This window comes from Xenopus laevis, chromosome 2S (genome assembly GCF_017654675.1).
Source record: "Xenopus laevis strain J_2021 chromosome 2S, Xenopus_laevis_v10.1, whole genome shotgun sequence".
NCBI lineage: Eukaryota > Metazoa > Chordata > Amphibia > Anura > Pipidae > Xenopus > Xenopus laevis.
Genome location: NC_054374.1, coordinates 1,334,321 through 1,355,263, shown reverse-complemented (window position 1 = coordinate 1,355,263; position 20,943 = coordinate 1,334,321). Strand labels below are relative to the sequence as shown.

General features: G+C 36.3%; 1 protein-coding gene across 1 annotated transcript in view; it reads left to right on the top strand.

The window, feature by feature from the left end:
• mxra5.S (matrix-remodelling associated 5 S homeolog) overlaps positions 1 to 20,943 on the top strand; it is a 43,264-nt gene that overhangs the window by 15,837 nt on the left and 6,484 nt on the right. Inside the window, exons 2-5 of the mRNA XM_018248767.2 lie at positions 9,117 to 9,323; positions 10,353 to 10,482; positions 12,685 to 13,075; positions 15,498 to 20,501. Of these exons, the coding sequence (XP_018104256.1) occupies positions 9,154 to 9,323; positions 10,353 to 10,482; positions 12,685 to 13,075; positions 15,498 to 20,501 (5,695 nt within the window). The 5' untranslated portion in view covers positions 9,117 to 9,153. The remainder of the gene's footprint in view (positions 1 to 9,116; positions 9,324 to 10,352; positions 10,483 to 12,684; positions 13,076 to 15,497; positions 20,502 to 20,943) is intronic.

Here is a 20,943-nt window from a genome sequence, read left to right as displayed (position 1 = left end):
TAAACATCCCATTACAATTTTCCTTCAAATTGCAGATTCGTTTTGTACCTCCAACCACCCAAAAGACCTTAAGCCCCACTATACTGGCTTTTTTAAATGCATAATAAATCTACTGGAAATATTATAAAGCAAATAATCCTTCTGGGCAGTGTCGGACTGGCCCACCGGGATACCAGGAAAAGTCCTGTTGGGCCCTAATGCTGCTAAACATTTGGCCTATTTCATGGCCATTCTCTATTTCAATGAGAACAAAGATGCTAAATAGATGGAAAAATATATAAGAGTATAGTATGTAAAGAAAAGAGACTAGCAGAATAGAGGTTGAGTGAGGAGAGGAAGAAAAATAGTACTGAGAGTGGTCCCTGGTCTAAGGTTTTTGGGTGGGCCCCTGGTGTCCCAGTCCGACACTGCTTCTGGGAGATCTCAAAAAACATGGTCTAGGTATAGTAGCTGAATGTTATTTACGGAAATTGTATGAAAAGCATGTGTGCCCCTGCTGCTAGCAAGTTTAGAGTGCAATACTTTTGTTATCGTTTCTATCACTGTTTGGCAATGTCCCTGTAAAAAGTGTGTCCGGCTTACAAATGGTTTGGGTCTTACTCCTCATTAATTCTGTTTTATTCACTTCTTATTAATATTCCTGTACATTTCAATAAATAAATATATGCCGAATGTGAATGTGTGTTTATCCAAGTCTATAAAAATTATATAGATTTTATTCTTCTTGTAATATATATATATATATATATATATATATATATATATATATATATATATATATATATATATATATATATATATCAGTATTTTTCCATAATGAGGGAACATAGCATGGATAATTTGTACTCATCATTAAATCATTAGCCAATAGATGAGCTGCCATTGTTTTACAATTGTTTTACAATTTTTGGCAAATAACGTAAATTTCTGCTCTGGCACAAAAGTGTTTATGGCTATGAGTAACTTTGCATGGAACATAGTGCATCCAAAAATGTTAAAATTAAATTACAGGAATATTCTTTAACAATTTTAAAAGTGAGCAGTTTTTCTAGCTCCCATTACTCTTAATTTACTATATTAGAACCATATTAGGTTTTTCTTGGCCATAATGTGTCAGCAGGTTTCTATTAGCTTTTCATTCTGTTCCATTTCATACCACTGACATACTGCAAATAGGTTCTCAGATATCTTCTAGTAATATCTCACAACATACAGCCTTCATACTTATTGGATTTGTGGTAACATGAATGCACAGTTGTAATTGATCATTGGTAGGAATGTTACAAACAGTAGATTTTGATTCATCGTTGGTGGGAATGTCACAAACTGTAGATTTTGATTCATCGTTGGTGGGAATGTTACAAACAGTAGATTTTGATTCATCGTTGGTGGGAATGTTACAAACAGTAGATTTTGATTCATCGTTGGTGGGAATGTCACAAACAGTAGATTTTGACTGATCATTGGTGGGGAAGCTACAAACTGCAGATGCAAAAGTGCCAAAAAAGGTTATAAAAAGAGTGCAAAAAAGATTTTTTTAGACTTTTGCTCAGTTACTTGAGTTGCCCTGTTTATTAAATACTGTACATTCTGTCCACAGTAGAATTTTAAATTCAAGGGTGATATTTGTTATAACACTTCTTACTCATACAGGGCAGCAAGCAAATTAATAAAAATTATCTAAAGATAAGTATGAGAAGTATGAGTTCAGACTTTTAAGTTTTTGAGTCTAGCTGAAAACATTATTCCCACTCTTTCCTCTGAGCCTTCTGTTAGATGCAAATCTTTGAATTTGTAGTATGGGGTGCAAACATTTGTGTCATACTGTTGGGTGAGTGGAGCATAATGGCAAGATGGGGCATTTCTTCTGATGACACAATTCCATTGTGCAGTCAAGAATGCCTTCAGGTGTAAAGCTCTGGATACTTTTGGATAGGGGCAAGTGCTGAAGTGTAAATGAGTACAAAATTGAACCCCTTAGAGTTTTTTTAGTAGTACTTTGCATCTTTAGCTATTCAATGCTTAGTGCAAAGCGCCACCTGCACCCTGTACTGGTTGCACCACTTTTGTTACATTTAGCATTAAGAGCAGAGCGAATCACAACACAGCAGGGGGCTGCACATTTGTTTCATGTTGTTTTGACATAACATAACAAGTGGCACATCATGTTACATCATTCATATCAACAGAAAGATGGGCAGTCATAAGCCTTCTTAATGTATTTTTTAAACTGTTATATAAAGTTTGTTCTCCTTGCATGATGATTTATCCTGTTAAGTGGGCTATTCTTTTAGAAAGTGCCATGTTCATTTCAGCACATACACCTACAACTTTATGGCACTTTGCCATGTATTTATGCTCCCCTTATATTACACTACAGTTGCAGCATGCGAGCATACTGTATAGTGAAGACAAAAAAGGCCAGCTCCCAAAAGACATCATCTGAAACAGAAGCAAGGAATTTTCATACAGTTGTGCTTTCATTTGTAACTATCTTTCCCTAATGTTAGAGTTAAAATGTTACAGTCTGGTGGGTGGAAGGATATTTTTAAGCACTGTGCACTGCTGTTAAGCATGACATGAAGGAATTGATGTGATAACCACTTCTAGATGCACTCATAACCACTCATTACTTTGAATATTGCGTCAATCATAACCACTCATTACTTTGAATATTGCGTCACTCATAACCACTCATTACTTTGAATATTGCGTCACTCATAACCAGTCATTACTTTGAATATTGCGTCAATCATAACCACTCATTACTTTGAATATTGCGTCAATCATAACCACTCATTACTTTGAATATTGCGTCAATCATAACCACTCATTACTTTGAATATTGCGTCAATCATAACCACTCATTACTTTGAATATTGCGTCAATCATAACCACTCATTACTTTGAATATTGCGTCAATCATAACCACTCATTACTTTGAATATTGCGTCACTCATAACCACTCATTACTTTGAATATTGCGTCAATCATAACCACTCATTACTTTGAATATTGCGTCAATCATAACCACTCATTACTTTGAATATTGCGTCACTCATAACCACTCATTACTTTGAATATTGCGTCAATCATAACCACTCATTACTTTGAATATTGCTTCACTCATAACCACTCATTACTTTGAATATTGCGTCAATCATAACCACTCATTTCTTTGAATATTGCGTCAATCATAACCACTCATTACTTTGAATATTGCGTCACTCATAACCACTCATTACTTTGAATATTGCGTCAATCATAACCACTCATTACTTTGAATATTGCGTCAATCATAACCACTCATTACTTTGAATATTGCGTCAATCATAACCACTCATTACTTTGAATATTGCGTCACTCATAACCAGTCATTACTTTGAATATTGCGTCAATCATAACCACTCATTACTTTGAATATTGTGTCAATCATAACCACTCATTACTTTGAATATTGTGTCAATCATAACCACTCATTACTTTGAATATTGCGTCAATCATAACCACTCATTACTTTGAATATTGCGTCAATCATAACCACTCATTACTTTGAATATTGCATCAGCAGAGAGTGAACGTACCCTAATGCACTATGGAGTAATACATTTGATTCTGCCATTTCAGTTTGTCAGAGTGGCGCACATTGTTACAGTCACATGGATCTCTCTTTAACCCAATAACAGCGGCCTGGGGCTTTCACAAGTTGGACACTTTCATTCCAGGAAAATCACTTCATCTGTTTCCATAGAGGCAAATCAAGTATTCCATTTGAAAATGGAATTTGGGTATGAATCTATGAACAGAAATATTTACCATACTAGATTTCTTAATTCCATATATATGTGATTAAATAACTTTGAGTTACTGTTACTAGATTTCGATGAATGTAACCGCTCCAGACTCACCCCCTCGCCTATGATTAAGGGATGGAGCCTATGCATCAGGAAATGTAGATCCTCTATCTGTCGCAATAAAGAATCTCTTATTTTATCCGGAGTGCCGCCTGATCTATGTACTGAGTGGATATACCGTTACTGGATTTGCCTTATTCAAGGCTTTTACTACACATCTCACTAACTCCACTACAGTTACATCATAGTTTTGTCATTCAAAATGATTCTTAGAGATTTCAGACATTTATATAAAACGATGCAGCTGCAGATCAATGTAATCTATCCACATGGATTTAGTCCACATAATATTTCTCATGCTTGCCAAACAGATGAAAGCGATTCATAAATACCGAATACAATAAGAATATATATAATATCATATAATGTAGGTTTTTTTAACCTATTGTAGTCAAGAATAATGTTATAGTCCACTATTTAGTTGAGGGACTGTATGTCCATAAACAGAAATAGGATACTGTAATTTAATGGTTGCGTTTAGATAAGTAGGTAGTGAACCCCCCGCAATAAATGCGTACACCTACCTGATGTAGCCTTATTGTGTTCCCCACTGATTCAGGGTTAAAACAGCACCATTACTCTATGGCAAAAAAATGAGGAGGTGCAGCTGTTGACTTTGTTCTGACATTTAAATAAAAAATATCTCTTCATATGGTGGTGTTACCTTTGGCCCGCAAACTGGTGCAAAACTATAGATCCCTGCCAAGCTGAGAGAGATGTAAGTGCTGTCGTTTTATCACCTGCAATACTGATATATTTGGAGATAATTAAATTACAAATCTTTAAAAAAAAAACATTTGTAGCGACTCAAAATTAAAAAACAAAAAATAAAGTACATTGCTATTCTTCTCTTTGTGCTTTCAGCCTTCTGAAGCACCCAAGTGCAAGCGAAGCTTTTCCCAAGTGCATTGAGCTGGGGTGGGTCACAACCTGGAATCATTTCTCCATTCTCTTGTCTGTGAACCTAATTCTCCTTTATCTGCGCCAACATGTAGACAACAAGCACTGCCCCTACTGGAACCCTGTGTTCAATGCCAACATGCAGCCTGGCAGTACTATGGTGGTATAATGGAACAGCATTGAACATTGGTATAACAGCAGTGATACTATTACGTTAGTGTCACTTTGAATTATAAACCTAACACGATGAATTGTCTGTGAATAACAATATCAACAGCTTTTGCAGATTATTTTAATAAGAGTTTTAACATCAATGTGCATATTATTGTACGGATGTTGTCCGTCTCTTGAAGAAGAGCCCTGGCATTACAGCATATTATTCAAACAGAAATGCAGGGGTTTTAAATGTTAGGGATATACAGTATAAATGTATATATATATATATATATATATATATATATACACATACATGTATGGAACCTGCTCGGGACCTGAGGTTTTCCAGATAAAGGATCTTTCTGTTATTTGGATCTTCATACCTTAAGTCTACTAGAAAATCATGTGAACATGAAATAAAGCCAATAGGCTGATTTTGCTTCTAATAAGGATTAATTATATCTTAGTTGGGATCAAGTACAAGCGACTGTTTTATTATTACAGAGAAAAAGAAAATAATTTTTTAAAATTTTAATTATTTGGATAAAATGGTGTCTATGGAGAACAGTCTTTTTTGTAATCCGGAGCTTATTCGATAATCGTTTCCGGATAATGGATCCCATACTTATATACTGTATATATATATATATATATATATATATATATATATATATATATATATATATATATATATATATATATATATAGATATAAATAGGAGCACTCACGGTTCTGATGAAAAAAGAATGTCTTTTATTGGAGTGTTACAAACTGCCCCACATCAACGCGTTTCGGTTCTTTCTGAACCGTCGTCAGGATACACCCAGTGGTCACCACATGATGTATAAATACAAAATTCCACCAATCGGTATAGAGTGTCAATTAAATATTCATATCAGTGAACAGACATATCATTATAGTGTTTAGCGACAATTACAATACAATACTCAATAGTAACATATAGATATATGATAAAAATCGTGTGCAACAAGGTATAAAAAACGTGTGCAACAAGGTATAAAAAAGGGTATAAAAGTGTTAACCGCATTTTTTAAAAAAATGAAATGTATCATACTGGACCATCAAGGCATTATCCGCATACAAGTGTTTATACAAAAGACTCTTAGCTTAAAAATAAGTTTTTTAATAAGCTGGATTGTCATGGATGCCTTTAAGGTATAACCCCAAACTGGAATAAGGATTTATCCAAAACGTTAAAACTTAAAACAACCCAAATACCAATGAGGTTTCTATTGCAACCAGTACTGTATATAAAAAACACTGCCAGATTGCTAGTGTCCATTAACCTTTTTAGAGATATGGTTCTATCACCGTACACGTAAGCGTCAGGCTATAATTCCACTGTACCGAGTATCAGAAATCTGGGATAGTCACATCCCTCAATTGTGTCCAACTGTCACAGGATCACAGTCAAAATATTTCAAATGCCTGTCAATATTACCTACAGAATGTCGGGGATCAATATTCAAAGAGGACCATATAAGTCCATGTTTAAGATCATTGTTTATGATGATGCTAACTCATTGGCTTGAATAGGGCAATTCCCAAGGTCATCCCAGAAACCCAGCCTATAGTAAAACATTTCAAGTGTGGTCAACATGTGTATTAAAACAATTTTCAAATATTGTGACGCCGTGTCACCATTACCATTACACCCGAGTCTTGTAAAGTCATCTACTATCCCTGATCCCTGCAGGGTCAGAGTAGAAATAGAAAAAGAAAAAGAACCAAAATGAAAACATTAGAAAAATGAAAAAAAGATTATGCTGACAATCCTCAAAAGGATGTACAACATTGGTAGGATCTGTATAAAAGGATGGACAAACATATCATCTAGATGAAGCAAGCCAAGGAATACATCTCATTAAGGCCTCTAGGGGCTACTGTATCTAGAGTCCGGATCCACTTAGCCTCTTTTTGCAGTAGTACTCTCCCCCTATCACCCCCACATTTAAGTGGAGGGACATGGTCTATTAGTACACATTTAATGGAGGGCAGTGAGTGTCCAAAACTCAAGCAATGTCTGGCGAGTGGAGTGTCAGCTCTCCCAGTGTTCAGGGCAGTACGTATAGTGGATCTATGGTTGTTCATGCGGATCCGAAATGCTGTGGTGCATTTCCCAATGTAATGTAGGCCACACGGGCAAATAATGCAATACACCACAAATTCTGACAAACAGTTTAGCCTGTGCCTGATTTCATATCTCCTGCCACTGTGTGGATGGAAAAAATGAGAACCCGTTAACAAGAAACCGCATGTAATACATCCACTACACCTGAAACAGCCCAACTTATTGAATTTCAGCCAGGACTGTGATGGACTAGTATTTCGATCACTCTGTAAGTCTGTGACCATCAATATATCACGCAGGGCCCGACCTTTGCGGTAAGCGCATCGCGGTGGTTTCACCTTGATGAATGGTAAATTGTTATCCATTTGTAATATGGGCCAATTCTTTCTAATGACGGTACCTACATCTTTGCTCATAGGCGAGAAATTGGACACAAAGGTTAAGATCTCATCTTTATCTAACACTTCAGAGGTCTGTTTCAATGTGCCTCTGTTGTCTGTTTCGAATGCCCTCTTCAATTCATCATTTAGAAATTCTCTTTGATATCCGCGCTGCAGAAACCTTTCACGCATCTCTTCAGCCTGTCGCTTTGCCAACCCACTATCAGAATTGTTCCGAAAAACTCTTAAGAACTGTGTATATGGTATTGATCTCAAAATAGAGGGCGGATGAAAACTATGCGCATGCAACACCGTGTTCCTGTCAGTGTCCTTACGGTATAGTGTGGTGCCCACCCCATTAGGTGTACGAAAAATTCGTATATCCAAAAAATCTACAGTATCACGGTCAAAAGTTAAAGTGAACTTGACCGGAGTGGTTAGGGCATTCAGCTCGGCAACAAATGTTTGGAGTCCAACTTGGCTCCCCCGCCAAATCAGAAGTACGTCATCGATATACCTCTTATATAAGAACAATTGATTTGCATACCTAGACAGGATATGCTCCTTCTCAAAACAATCCATGAATAGATTGGCGTAAGAGGGGGCCACGTTGGACCCCATTGCCGTGCCCGTCAGCTGTAAATAAAACTTGTTCTCAAAACGAAAATAATTCCGGGTGAGTACCAATTCCAACATGGAACACAGAAATTCAACCGGTGGAGCACCATTGTGTCCATTTATCAAGGCCGCCCTGCATGCTGACACCCCCTGTTCAAGTGGTATGATGGTATAAAGACTGGACACGTCCAGTGTGGCAAAAAAGGTGTCCTCAGGAAGTGGTGACCACTGGGTGTATCCTGACGACGGTTCAGAAAGAACCGAAACGCGTTGATGTGGGGCAGTTTGTAACACTCCAATAAAAGACATTCTTTTTTCATCAGAACCGTGAGTGCTCCTATTTATATCTATTTAATTCTTCCATGAGGAGCACCCGGGAATCGATTGATTGAGGGTGAGTGCCGGTGAAGCATCTGTTTATATATATATATATATATATATATGTATACACATATGTGTGTATATATATATATATATATATATATATATATATATATATATATATATATATATATATATATACAAAAGCCACATGCTAATTAATTGTATTTTAAGTGTAGATGCTGATGGTTTCACATTTTAATCAATGCGGCTAAAAGTTTTTGCACTGCCTTCAATAAATGCATGTCATGGTCATATTGGGTCAATCTGCTAATTTGTGTTTGCTCTTTGGAACAGAAATACGTAATTTTATAGACCTGTAGTACAGGATCCCCCTAGGCCATTACAAGGCTAATGCAAGTTTGTTATTATTGAGCTATTTATACATACAGTATAGGCATATATTTATAAACATGGCACCACATTAATCAGGCTGCTTTATTTTTGTTGAATAAAAGCCATTTGGCTAGACCCGATGAGTGCAGTGCCTTGTTAATTTATACATTCAGTCACTTGTACATATTACTAGTTTGCCCCCATGTTTACATTAACGACGTTCCAAATGTTATTATTCAGTTGTTCAGACTGCTTTTAAATGTTAAATTAATGTCAGTTACTATAAACAACTTAAAATAGTTAAGGGTTTGTTTGTTTGTTTTTTATTTCTTCAATCAGGAACTCAAGAAGAAAAAAGCTGACCAAACTACACAACATGATACATTTATGGCTCATCCTTGCGGTTATTATATTCATGCCACAAAATGTTCTCTCCTGCCCCCATCCATGTGCCTGTTACGTCAACTCTGAGGTCCATTGTACCTTCCGCTCCCTCGCTGCAGTGCCATCAAGAATACCAAAACATGTGGAAAGAATTAATTTGGGGTTTGTATCTAAATTTCATTTTCAGTTCATATCCTTTACATAGTCACAAATGACTCTCTTTGATACTGAGCAGATGTTGAATTTGGCTGATTTTCATGCACCTTTGAATGATTATCCGTGTGTGTTTATGAATAAAACTTTAATCTGCATGAACATTTTCCTGCGCTTGTCAAAATAAAATCTGTTTCATCTATTATTCGGTGGTGAGGAAAATGATGTCCTGCTGTTTTAGACTGAATTCAGTGATTGTTAAACAATTCATCTATGAATTATCCCATTTAGTTTCTTGGTGTTTTTGACAGTGTGTCATTATAAAGGGAAAAATTAAAAATACATTTGAGTAAGGATGATGAGTTCATGAAATTTAGAAATAAATTCCCAAATCAACATTATGACCTTGGTCTGGGACCATAAATAAAGCTGACCAGTATTACTCATTATTACTTTATTTTCCGTTAATGTTGATATGGGCAGTGGGACTTCTAAATTCAAAATATGGGAAGAAGTGAAAGGCTTAGTAAGTACTGGAAAACAAAAATACAAATAAGAAATGAATAAAAGCGATGGTACTAAGGAGGAATATATTAGTGGTACTGATGTACTGGATGGAGAAACTGGGTATTATCATTATGCCATTCTCATGTTCCACATGTTCCATTGGCAGCAAGTCCTTTAAAGGGACAATAATAATTGGGTTCATAGATCCCTGAATAAAATATGAATTCCATCCCATTATATCGGTTTTTTTTTAGTCAAGAAATTTTCATAATGTTCTCAGTTTGAAATATTCCAGGAGGCTTTTCTTTCAGCTTAAAATATTCTTTGGATTTACCTTTGTTTTCAAAACCATTCTGTAAGATAATATTTAGTATAGTTACATTACACAGCAAAAGGGCTTTAGACCATTGGCTACTAAAACTAATTTATCTTTGCTATTTTTTTTTCCAGTTTTGAAGCTTATCATAATTATATCTTCTCACACTGACAAACTAAAACAAAGCCTCCTATTGGTTTTATTATTTTCTGCAGATTCAACAGCATTCATTCTATTGGGGAAGATTCATTTGCAGGATTATCGAAACTAGAATTACTTTTGATCCATAGTAATGATGTCCGCAATGTTCCCAATGGTGCTTTTAGAGATCTGGTTTCTTTACAGGTAAATTCAGAGTAATGTATTCCAGTATTTTGGTGTTTTATTATTTTCTTTGCTTAATTATAAAAAAAAGTTTATGTACAGACTAAGGGGGTCAATTACTAACAATCCAATTTCCATTTTTTTTCCACAAATCACAAAAAAAATCGGGAGTTTCCTGTTTTTCTAAAAAGCTCTAAAAAATTGAGCTTTATCAAGTGAAAAACAGAACAAGAGCTTTTCATGCCAAACTTCATCAAGTAAAAGTTGTTGAGGTTTTGTAGAAATCAATGGAAAGTTGATTGGATCATTTCAAACCTGTTAGTGGTGTTTGGATTTTTTTCACTACGATTTGTCGGAAAAACTCAAATTTTCAGAGGTTTTCATTCATGGTACATGGATTTTTTTTTCAGGTCGTTCAGCACTTATCTTCACTTTTTTTTATAATTGGAACTTTTAATAAATTCAATGACAATCATGGTTTTAGAGTTAGTGAGTTTAGTCATGGTTTCAAAAACCTCTAAAACCACAAAAACTCGACCTTTAATAATAATAATAATAATAATAATAATAATAATAATAATAATAATAATTATTAATAATTCTGATACAAAATGCTACAGCTTCATGTGTATACTGTATATACAATATATGTATATGGAAATTTACTTTTTTTTACGGTCTAAGTAAATCTTAATGTAGTTGTATATGACTAGTTGTAGATACTTGATCGTTTTGCAGAGATTTTACCAACTAAATATTTTTAAGCATTATAATTGTGTATGTAAGGGAGAACACATACTGAAAGTTTAGAGATTTATGGTTACATTGAAGAATGGTCTTGCACTTTTTGTTGTCTTGACCCCTTTGTAAACTAAAACTACAGATGTAGGGTGACATATAGGACCAGAGGCTCCAGCCTCTGGGCTCAAATAATTGGTTATAAAAACCACAGGTGAGTTCCTGAATGTACTAGTGTTTTCTATGATCTATTCCTGTTCAAACAAAAGTAAATATGGCCCTAAGATTCAATGATAACAAAAAATACTTTTATCCCTTCTTAAAATACGATTGGCATGTTTTTGGCAGACATTTCTAATGGCCCTGATGCATACTGTATTTCAACAATCGACTTTTAGGGTCCTATGGCAGAAGAATGGTAAATAAGTAATTGAGATAGGGAGGGGATGGGGGATGGGTCTGTTATAAATATTTTTAAAAATGTTAATTATTTGTATAAAATGGACTCTAAAGGAGATGGCTAATTTTGGAGGTTTCTGGCTAACAAGTATCTAAATAAGGGATTCCACAGCTGCATTTACAATATCACTGTTAACAGCACACAGCTTTTGGTTGCAGTTTTCTGAAAGTTAATTGCCCTAAAAATGGCTTTGACCAGGCAGATATCACACTATTGCGGAATGTACAGTAACATTTTAGTTTAGTTTGATTTCTTGTCATATAACCATGTCCTGATGTTGATAATTGTATGATATTAAAGAATAAATGTCAATTTCTGATAATGCAATGGGACAGCAGTACATAGTACAACCCAAAAAGAGTCCACTCTAACGGTGACATGAAATGGATAACTAATATTACAATTATTCACAGTTTGCACATTGGTTTAAAATGAGAAATATCTTTCTTTTCACAATGCTGGCTAATTATTAGGGATGTAGCGAACCGCCGATAATGTGTTCGCGAACGCCGTTCGCGAACACCGGCAAAAATTGCGGACAGTTCGCGAACAGTTCGCGAACTTCGAACATCCGAAAATCGTTCGATTCGAACGATCGAAGGATTTTAATCGTTCGATCGAACGATTTTCGTTCGAATCGAACGATCGAAGCCATTCGATCGAATGGTTTCATTCAATCCAATGGCTTCGATCGTTCGATTCGAACGAAAATCCTTCGATTTTAGCGATCGAATGGTCGAACGATTTTGACGCGAACGCCTATTGGCGAACGTCGCGCGACGTTCGCGAACTTGCGGCGGACGCAAACAGCCGATGCTCGCGCGAACAAGTTCGCCGGCGAACAGTCCGCGACATCCCTACTAATTATGTCATATGCAGTAGAATTATCAACAATGTATTTGTGTATAATTGTAATATCATCATTCACTGGCAATGTAATTAGTCATCTAGAATCAATAGCCTTATAATTGTTCTGTGCCACTATGTTTTCGAAAGTAAAAAAACGTTTTTCCATTTTCCCGTAGGTGTTCAAAATGAGCTACAACAAACTGAAAGCAATTACCAGTCACACCCTCCATGGTCTTTTGGGCCTGACAAGATTACACATTGACCATAACCAAATTGCATTCATACACCCCAATGCCTTCAATGGTTTAACTTCTTTGCGACTTCTTCATTTAGAAGGAAACTTGCTACAACAGCTACATGCCAATACATTTTGCACCTTCAATTTCTTAGGTTATTTCAGACAGTCTACATTAAAACACCTTTATTTATCAGATAACATGATTCGGTCACTACCTGCAGACATGATAAAAACAATGCCCTTACTGGAAAACCTCTACCTTCATGGAAACCCATGGATCTGTGATTGTAACATTAAGTGGTTACTTGACTGGGCTGAGCAAACGGATGGTAAGATATAATCTATTATATATATGAGCAAAAGTCTTTTGAAAAGAGTTATGGTCCCATATGAAAAGTGTGTTAAGTGCTACGAATTTGGTATAATAAAATAGCTGACAAAAAAAATATGACATTCAAAACTGTCCCTTCTTAGTTGACAGGGAAAGGGTTAATGATGCAAAGTATTATTAAACACAATAAAATTAAGTGGAAGCAACACACACAAAGTAATGCTGTATTCACTAAAGAAGTATATACAGTAGTGAATAGAATTGACACAGGTCCCATGTATGCGTTCCCATACTTTTTCTCATAATGTAATAATTTTATCCTCAATGACAGTTTAATTGCAGCCACAATCATTTGTACCAGATATGATGTGCCATGCACCTTGTGCAAAGTAGGCATCCATGGCAAACTAACACTAGCAGTGGTTAAAAAATTGGCAAGCACTTTCTGTACACCATTTTTATGGGTCCAGTGTCATGATTGTTAAAGTGGACCTGTCACCTATACATAAAAAGCTGTATAATGAAAGTCCTTTGTAAAATAAACATGGAACAAGTTTTTTTCATTAAAACATCCATTCCAAATATCTAAGCTGTCAAAAAAATAGTATCTGCCCCACCTCTATGCCTGAGGCGTAGAGGTGGGACAGTCAATTACTTTCAAATTCCTAAATGTCACTGCCCTTCTCACATCCCCCCTCCCACTCTATAATTGTGTAGGGCAATGGGAATAGGCATTAGGTCTCCCTTTCTGGCAAATACACAAGATTTTGGGGTGATACACAATTTGTCTTAATAACAGTGTCCAAAAAATGGCTTCTGCCTGCTTGCTGTGACTGTGTAATTCCAAGATGGAAGGAAAGAAAATTGAAATAACATAAAGTTTATTTTGCTCAACTTACATTATTGAAAATAATTTGGAATTATCTCTTAGGGTGAAAGGTCCCCTTTAATTCCAGTAAAAATCAGTCAACTGCTGAAAAAAGAAGAATTTCTGTTGATCCAAAAATCAATTCCAGGGTTCTGACATATATATACATGAACCTTGACATGTTTTGTGTGGTAATCTATGCAATGTATCCTCTAAATATTCTCCTGGTGGCCAACACTGCATTGCAAGTGTAAATACAAAATATGTACAGTATATTTACTATAACGCTATTAAGCCAAACATATGCCCATTCAGTGGGGCACCAGTATGCAAAAACAGTAGGCCAATTGTAAATGGTCTGCCGGCTAGCCCACCAGACAAAAGTAAGAACATGCACAAAAGTACAGGGGACAAGTTAACATTGAAATAATCTTGTGCATGAATGTAATGTCTATCAGCCGCTGCACTAGTATTATGAGGTAGATAGCAACTACCGTATATACTGGAGTATAAGCCATCCCGAGTATAAGCCGAGGTACCTAATTTTACCTCCAAAAACTGGGAAAGCTTATCGACTCGAGTATAAGCCTAGGGTGAGAAATGCAGCAGCTTCTGGTAAGTTTCAATCAAAAAATTGAGGGTTTCTGCTCCCATTGGAGGTGCCGGCGTCTCGTTTTTGGATGCTGGCGAATATTCTTGGAGACTATTCTTGGACGCCGGCGACTATTCTTAGACGCCGGCGACCGTTTTTGTGCTTGACCCGAGTATAAGCCGAGGTAGAGTTTTTCAGCATATTTTGGGGGCTGAAAAACTCGGCTTATACTCGAGTATATATGGTAGTTGAATAAGATGAATTGTACAGCAGTTGGTGGAGCATAAGTTAGACATCAGTGGTCTAGTACAGGAATTCCCAACTGGAACGGTACAACATATCTTTTAGTATTAAAAGTGTTCAACAGATTGTTGATGGCTAGAAGTTTTTACTTTGTAAATGGAATGGGTGCTGAATAAATGGGAACCTGTACACACTAGGTGATAGAGAATGATTGTGTAAACAAGTAATTATGTAAGAAATTAAACTGCAAATGTTCAGAGGGTTTGAAAAATATCCCTTTCAAATTCACTGTACTGTTCAATTTAATGTACTTAATGTTAGAATTAGAATTAGAGGACAGGGGGAATGCAGCAGTTGGCATTAACAGTTTAATCTCTCTTTGCTTCTGTATTACCCAACATTGATCATTTTGCTATACAAACTATTTGCCATGTCTGAGACAAGTGAATAATTAGTTGTCTCTAATGTCTCTAAGTCTGCAAAGTACATGTGATCGACATATAATGCTTTGGTCCCAAAATGCATCTGTTTAACTTCAAAACAATTTGCTGTAGGTGGTTTATTACTCAAAGGATGTAAGTCTTTTACTATGCCAAGTAGTGTTATAACTTGGCTTACTTTAATATTGGTGCATCTGAATGAACATTTTAATATATTTAATTTAGTGCAATGTTCCCATCCTGGTTATTTTTAACACATTGTTTAATTCTCCTATAGGCATTATGAAATGTAAGAAAGATAGATCGTATGAAAATGGTCAACTGTGCCCTGCATGCTCCTCTCCAAAGCATCTACAGAAGTGGGAAATCCAGAGTCTGAAAGATGTTTCCTGTTCTAGACCTGTTATATACTCAGCACTTCGAGACAACAGTACTTATGCCTACACAGAAGAAGAGAACGGGAATGATCCACCAGTAACAGAGTCTTATCATAACCTGCTAGGGAAAGTCATATTAAATATGACTGATGAGCATGGGAACAAAGTCAGTTTGGACTGTGATATGATAAAACCAGGAGACTTCAGCAAAATTATTTGGAGTCAACATCATGCAGAGGAAATCGATATCAATGCCACATTTAGTCTTGATTTTGAATGCCCAATGAATCGCGAAAACTACGAAAAATTATGGAAACTAATAGCCTATTATAGTGAAGTACCTGTAAAGCTGGAAAGAGAAGTACAGTTTAGTGACAGTCCCAAAATGACTTATAGATACAGACAAAATGTAGACCATGATTCATATTATTACACAGGTGTTAAAGCTCTAATATCATCAGAGCCATCTTGGATAATGCAAACATCTGTCAACATCCAGTTGAATAGAAAAATGAGCACAGCAAAGAAAGTCACTTTATCTTTCTCCACACACTTTTCAGAGTCTATACACACAAAGGGGATACAGTATCCTCAGAATAATTGGGTGTTGATTGAGAAAAATGAAAAATTGAAGACATCCTGCACTGCTGTTAAAGGAACTATCTGTCAGCTTAACTGTCATGTAAAGTCATCGGAAACCCCCTCAATAGAATGGAGTCTTCCAGATGGAACAATACTCAAAGCTCCATACAATAGCCCGGGAAGCAGATTTTCCATATCTCCCAGTGGGCAGTTAGTTATAAAAGAAGTAGATTTTCCTGATTCTGGATTGTATTATTGCATTGCTCGAGTAAAGCATGAAGTAGATATGCAGCTATTTAGAGTCACAGTTCAATCCCCATCAAGTGATGTAGCTGAAAGTCATATTCACGTTCTTACGAAAAATGTAGGGGATCCCATAGCCTTGGCTTGCAATGTAGTGGGTAATCCAGATGCTGACGTAAATTGGATTTTGCCTAGTAATAAAATTATTGATGCATCAGTAAATAATACTGGTCTATATTTTTTAAATAATGGTTCCTTAGCAATTATGAATATGAAACCTAGTGACGGCGGCTTGTATAGATGCATCGCTGTTAACCAACACGGGACAGATCACTACAGTGTTCAAGTAGAAATAAACAGAAAAGTGCCTTATCAAATAATAAAAACAAAAAAACAGCCTTCTTTTAAAGTGCCAACAAAACCTAAGTATAACATCATAGATGATGATGGCGGCTCGGGGGAAAAGGATACTCAAGAAGAGTCAGTTAAATATAATGTCAAAAACAGGGGACACCTTGTAAAGAAAATTGGTTCTGCTTCAACTAATGTCCATTCTAAGCAAAACAGAAAGGACAGGAGGAAAATGAAACCATGGAAGGGTACAGAAAGATCCAAAGGGAGCAATATTGCAGAAGGTCGAAGGAAGTTTGAATCAAGAAGAAGAATTAATATGGGAAATAAACAGATTGATCCAAAACAATGGGCTAATATTCTAGCAAAGGTGAGAGGGAAAAATCTTCAAAGAACAACAGAAATTCCCCTTACCACACAAGCCACTCCCACCTCTGCATTAGGGCATAAACCTACACCCCCTTCTTCTATTGCCATGCCACCACCTGCAGAAGAACCGGAACCTTATGTAGAAGAGACATCCTCAGATGAAGATGAATTATTATTTATGACTTCTTCCCCACAAGTAACAATAGCACAGAGTAACGTTGATGAAACATCTCCCTCTAACAGAATTTTGACCATAATCAAAGAAGAAACAGATAATGAGAAAACATTCAAAACAGAGTTATCCACTCCAAACACAGATCTGACAACTATTGAGAATTCTAAAGCAGGCAGTTTCACTTATTCAACAAATGAAAATGTCATTCTGGAAAGAGATGAAATTAACAGTAATGCTCCAACGACATATATCCAAATGATTGAAAATGAATATATAGTAGACAGTGTAACAGCCGACAACTATGTTGAGGAGCAATCAAATAAAAAGACTGTGTTTGCAAGCGAGACCAGTTTGGAAGCAGATTCAGAAAGCAGTACAGTGGAAATGCTTAGTGTGGGAACTGATGATGTCAAAGATCTTTCTACTGCTTCGGATATAACAGTGTCCCCACTGCTGCTTGGTGTGGAAAAGTCTACAGCAATAAAAAGTGGTGACTCATATTTTCCAAATGAACCATCTCAGCTTCCTCTAACTGCTGAAAGTGATCGTAGTCGTACTTCTGAAAACTTATGGACAGAAAACAATGATATTCTTACTACAATCAACAGAGAAGTTCAAACCACTCCTGTGGCTGAGCATGAACAGGCTCTTCAAACAGACAGCATGACATTTATATCTAATGCTATTACCCCAACACCATCTGATGACCAATTGAACATCTATGCCTTGGTTCCTTCCCAAACATTTATTCCATTAACCACTGACACTCCTGTAGAAAATGTAATTGAAGTAAGTTACACAAAGGACTATGCTGGACATATAGGCATTATTTCCACAAAAATAAGCAGTAAAAGTTCTATTTCCCAGGAGCAGAGGAATAATATTTATAAAGCTGAGCCTACAATTACAGCAACTAGATCTACAGAAAAAACAAAAACAGAACATCGAATGAGGACTACTACAACAATCCCTAATGCTATTATTAGTGCAATGCCTGAGAAAAGTATGATGAATTTTATAGTTCAGGGGTCAACATTTAGAACAAATTACCTAACAAGTCAGGCACAAAGCACAACTACAACAACAGTACGTACAAATGGAAATATTAATCTCCATAGACGTCGACCAAATGGGAGGAGAAGACTTCGACCAAATCGGTTAAAATTACGCCAGAATCAGATTGTTCCAACAGTACAAACTGTCTTAGACCGTTTTCTTCAAAAGCCTTTTACACCACCAACAAAACGACAGGACATCTCTAATGAAAGCATAATACCTACAGAGTTTAAAAATGTTTACACAAACACTGTTCCATCTTCTAGACCTGCATCTAATGCTGAAATATTTGGATTGCCCATTCCCACGCCAGTAACAACACCACAAATAGTCAAGACCCATAAGATAGCTGAACATGCGAATGCAAATAATGTATTTACCTTGCATCCCATTGTTACCACAAATAGTATACAAAATGTCCAGACCTCAACATTGGTTAGAAAAAAAGACAACATACTGACCAGTCATATTAAATTTCCCAATACAATGCAAGTAACTACAAAGGCGTCTCAGTATGCAAGATATACAACTGTTCCATATACCAGCTCACATATACCAATCGAGTCATCTACAAAAATGCAGTCAGAATCTGAGTTGTTTCCATTACCTGTTACAAAAGAACCTCCAAAAATAACCACTACTGCTGGTACAACAGAACATAGCTTTCAATATCTAGACAATGTTCAGAGCAGCCCAGAGCATCCTGAATTTATACCTTTAATCACCGATTCCTCTGTGTTTACCACTATAAAACCTGTAGAAACCACAGTTCGATATGACACTCCAATGCCTGAGAAGAAACAAAGAAAATTTTCAGCCACAGTATCTTCAAAAACAGAAAGGAAAACAGTATCTTCAACAGTATCTTCATACAAAGGAACTAAGGAGAGTATTACTAAGCCATATGTAAGAACTACGCAAAGTGTTCACATTAAGTTTATGCCTTTTACAGAGAAAGCTTTTATTCCTACTGCTCATTTCCATTTGCCTACTGCCCAAGCTACAGCTTCCACAAGGACCAAAGATCATCAAATCATGGTTCCAACAGCACCATCAAAAGTTAAAATAGCACAAATAAGCACCCCATCTTCCACGCAAAATGAACTGGACCAGCTTCTGCACATTCAATACAAAATGCTTATTCCACAAATACAGGGACAATTTAAGGACAATTATATGGCAATATCAAACAACAGTGTTTTATATAATACAAAATTGCATCAGTCACGCATAATACCTAATAATCAAAATAATGTGAACCCTCCAGTTAATTATGGTCCTGTACGTGGAACCAAGAGACCACCTTATATTGCCACGCAAGGACCATTACGCTACTTTGTAACAAACCAACCATTTGTGATGACAAATAAACCGGAAATCACAGCATATACAGCACAAGGCAATCAAGAGAAAAAAACATTTACCCCTCAACAGGTGACCACAAAACTGGCGACAACAACCACAACAATTGTACCATTATTTAGACCAAAGCCAATGACTCCAAGCCGATTTCATCAAGGCCAGCGCACATCACCCTATTACAGACCTGCAGGGAATACTCTCAATAATAATGGCAAAGACTTAGTTGCAAGAATTCCTTATCAAGGAAATCCATATTACTTAAATTCAAGATTCCAGTATCGTTTTAACAGAATATCTGCTGCTACACTTAAACCTCCTATAACTACCAAATTGTTTGCAGATGGTGCAAATAAAAAAAACAGCTATATTTCAGCTGCCAAGACAACAGTATCAAGTGCCATATTCAAAGCCACTGTTGCACCTTTGTCAGTGATGCCTGTAACCAAGCCACCAACACAAAAACAAATGCAGCTGACTACTCCTTCTCATATTGAACTTACTCAAGCACCCAAATCCAGCTCCACTGTTCAGCTCAACAGGTACTTTAATCACATAAACAACAAGCCATCGATTGTCGAAGGATCTAAGCTGACAAACCTCAATGAAATCCAATCTTCAGTAACTCGAAGACCTCAAGGTATCAAGCCACGGATTGCAACCACTGGGCTGCAGTCATTATCTGTGCCCTTTGAAACAAATGCAGTTATACCATGTGAAACCTTGGGTGATCCTAAACCTTCCATCACCTGGACAAAAGTTGCCACTGGTAATATATTAATATTTTACTTGATTGATATTTTTCTTTGTCACATAAATGTTATCTGCTTTTATTCACAGTGCTATTAGTGCAGTACAACAAACACTGGCTCTTTTGCTCTATAACATAACAATATCCCTATAACATAATAGCATGATCCAAGCAATACAAGAGTTTTTACTAGTCTACTGAAGTTAGAAAATGCAAAAATAGACAGTATCTGATTCTTTGGGAATTGTAGCTGCATTGCTAAAGGCAAAAAGGTAATTTTCTATGAGTTTTATTAAGGCATTTCAGTTTTGTGTCAAACTGCATTGCTACACAACCTTTCTCCAGTGTGCAAACCCACCTGTGTGTCCATGATGAGTAAACCTTCTAGTAGAGTGGCCCACTGATGTGTGCATGTGTATAAGTGCCCTTCCAAGGAGGATATGCAGATTCCACATGTTAA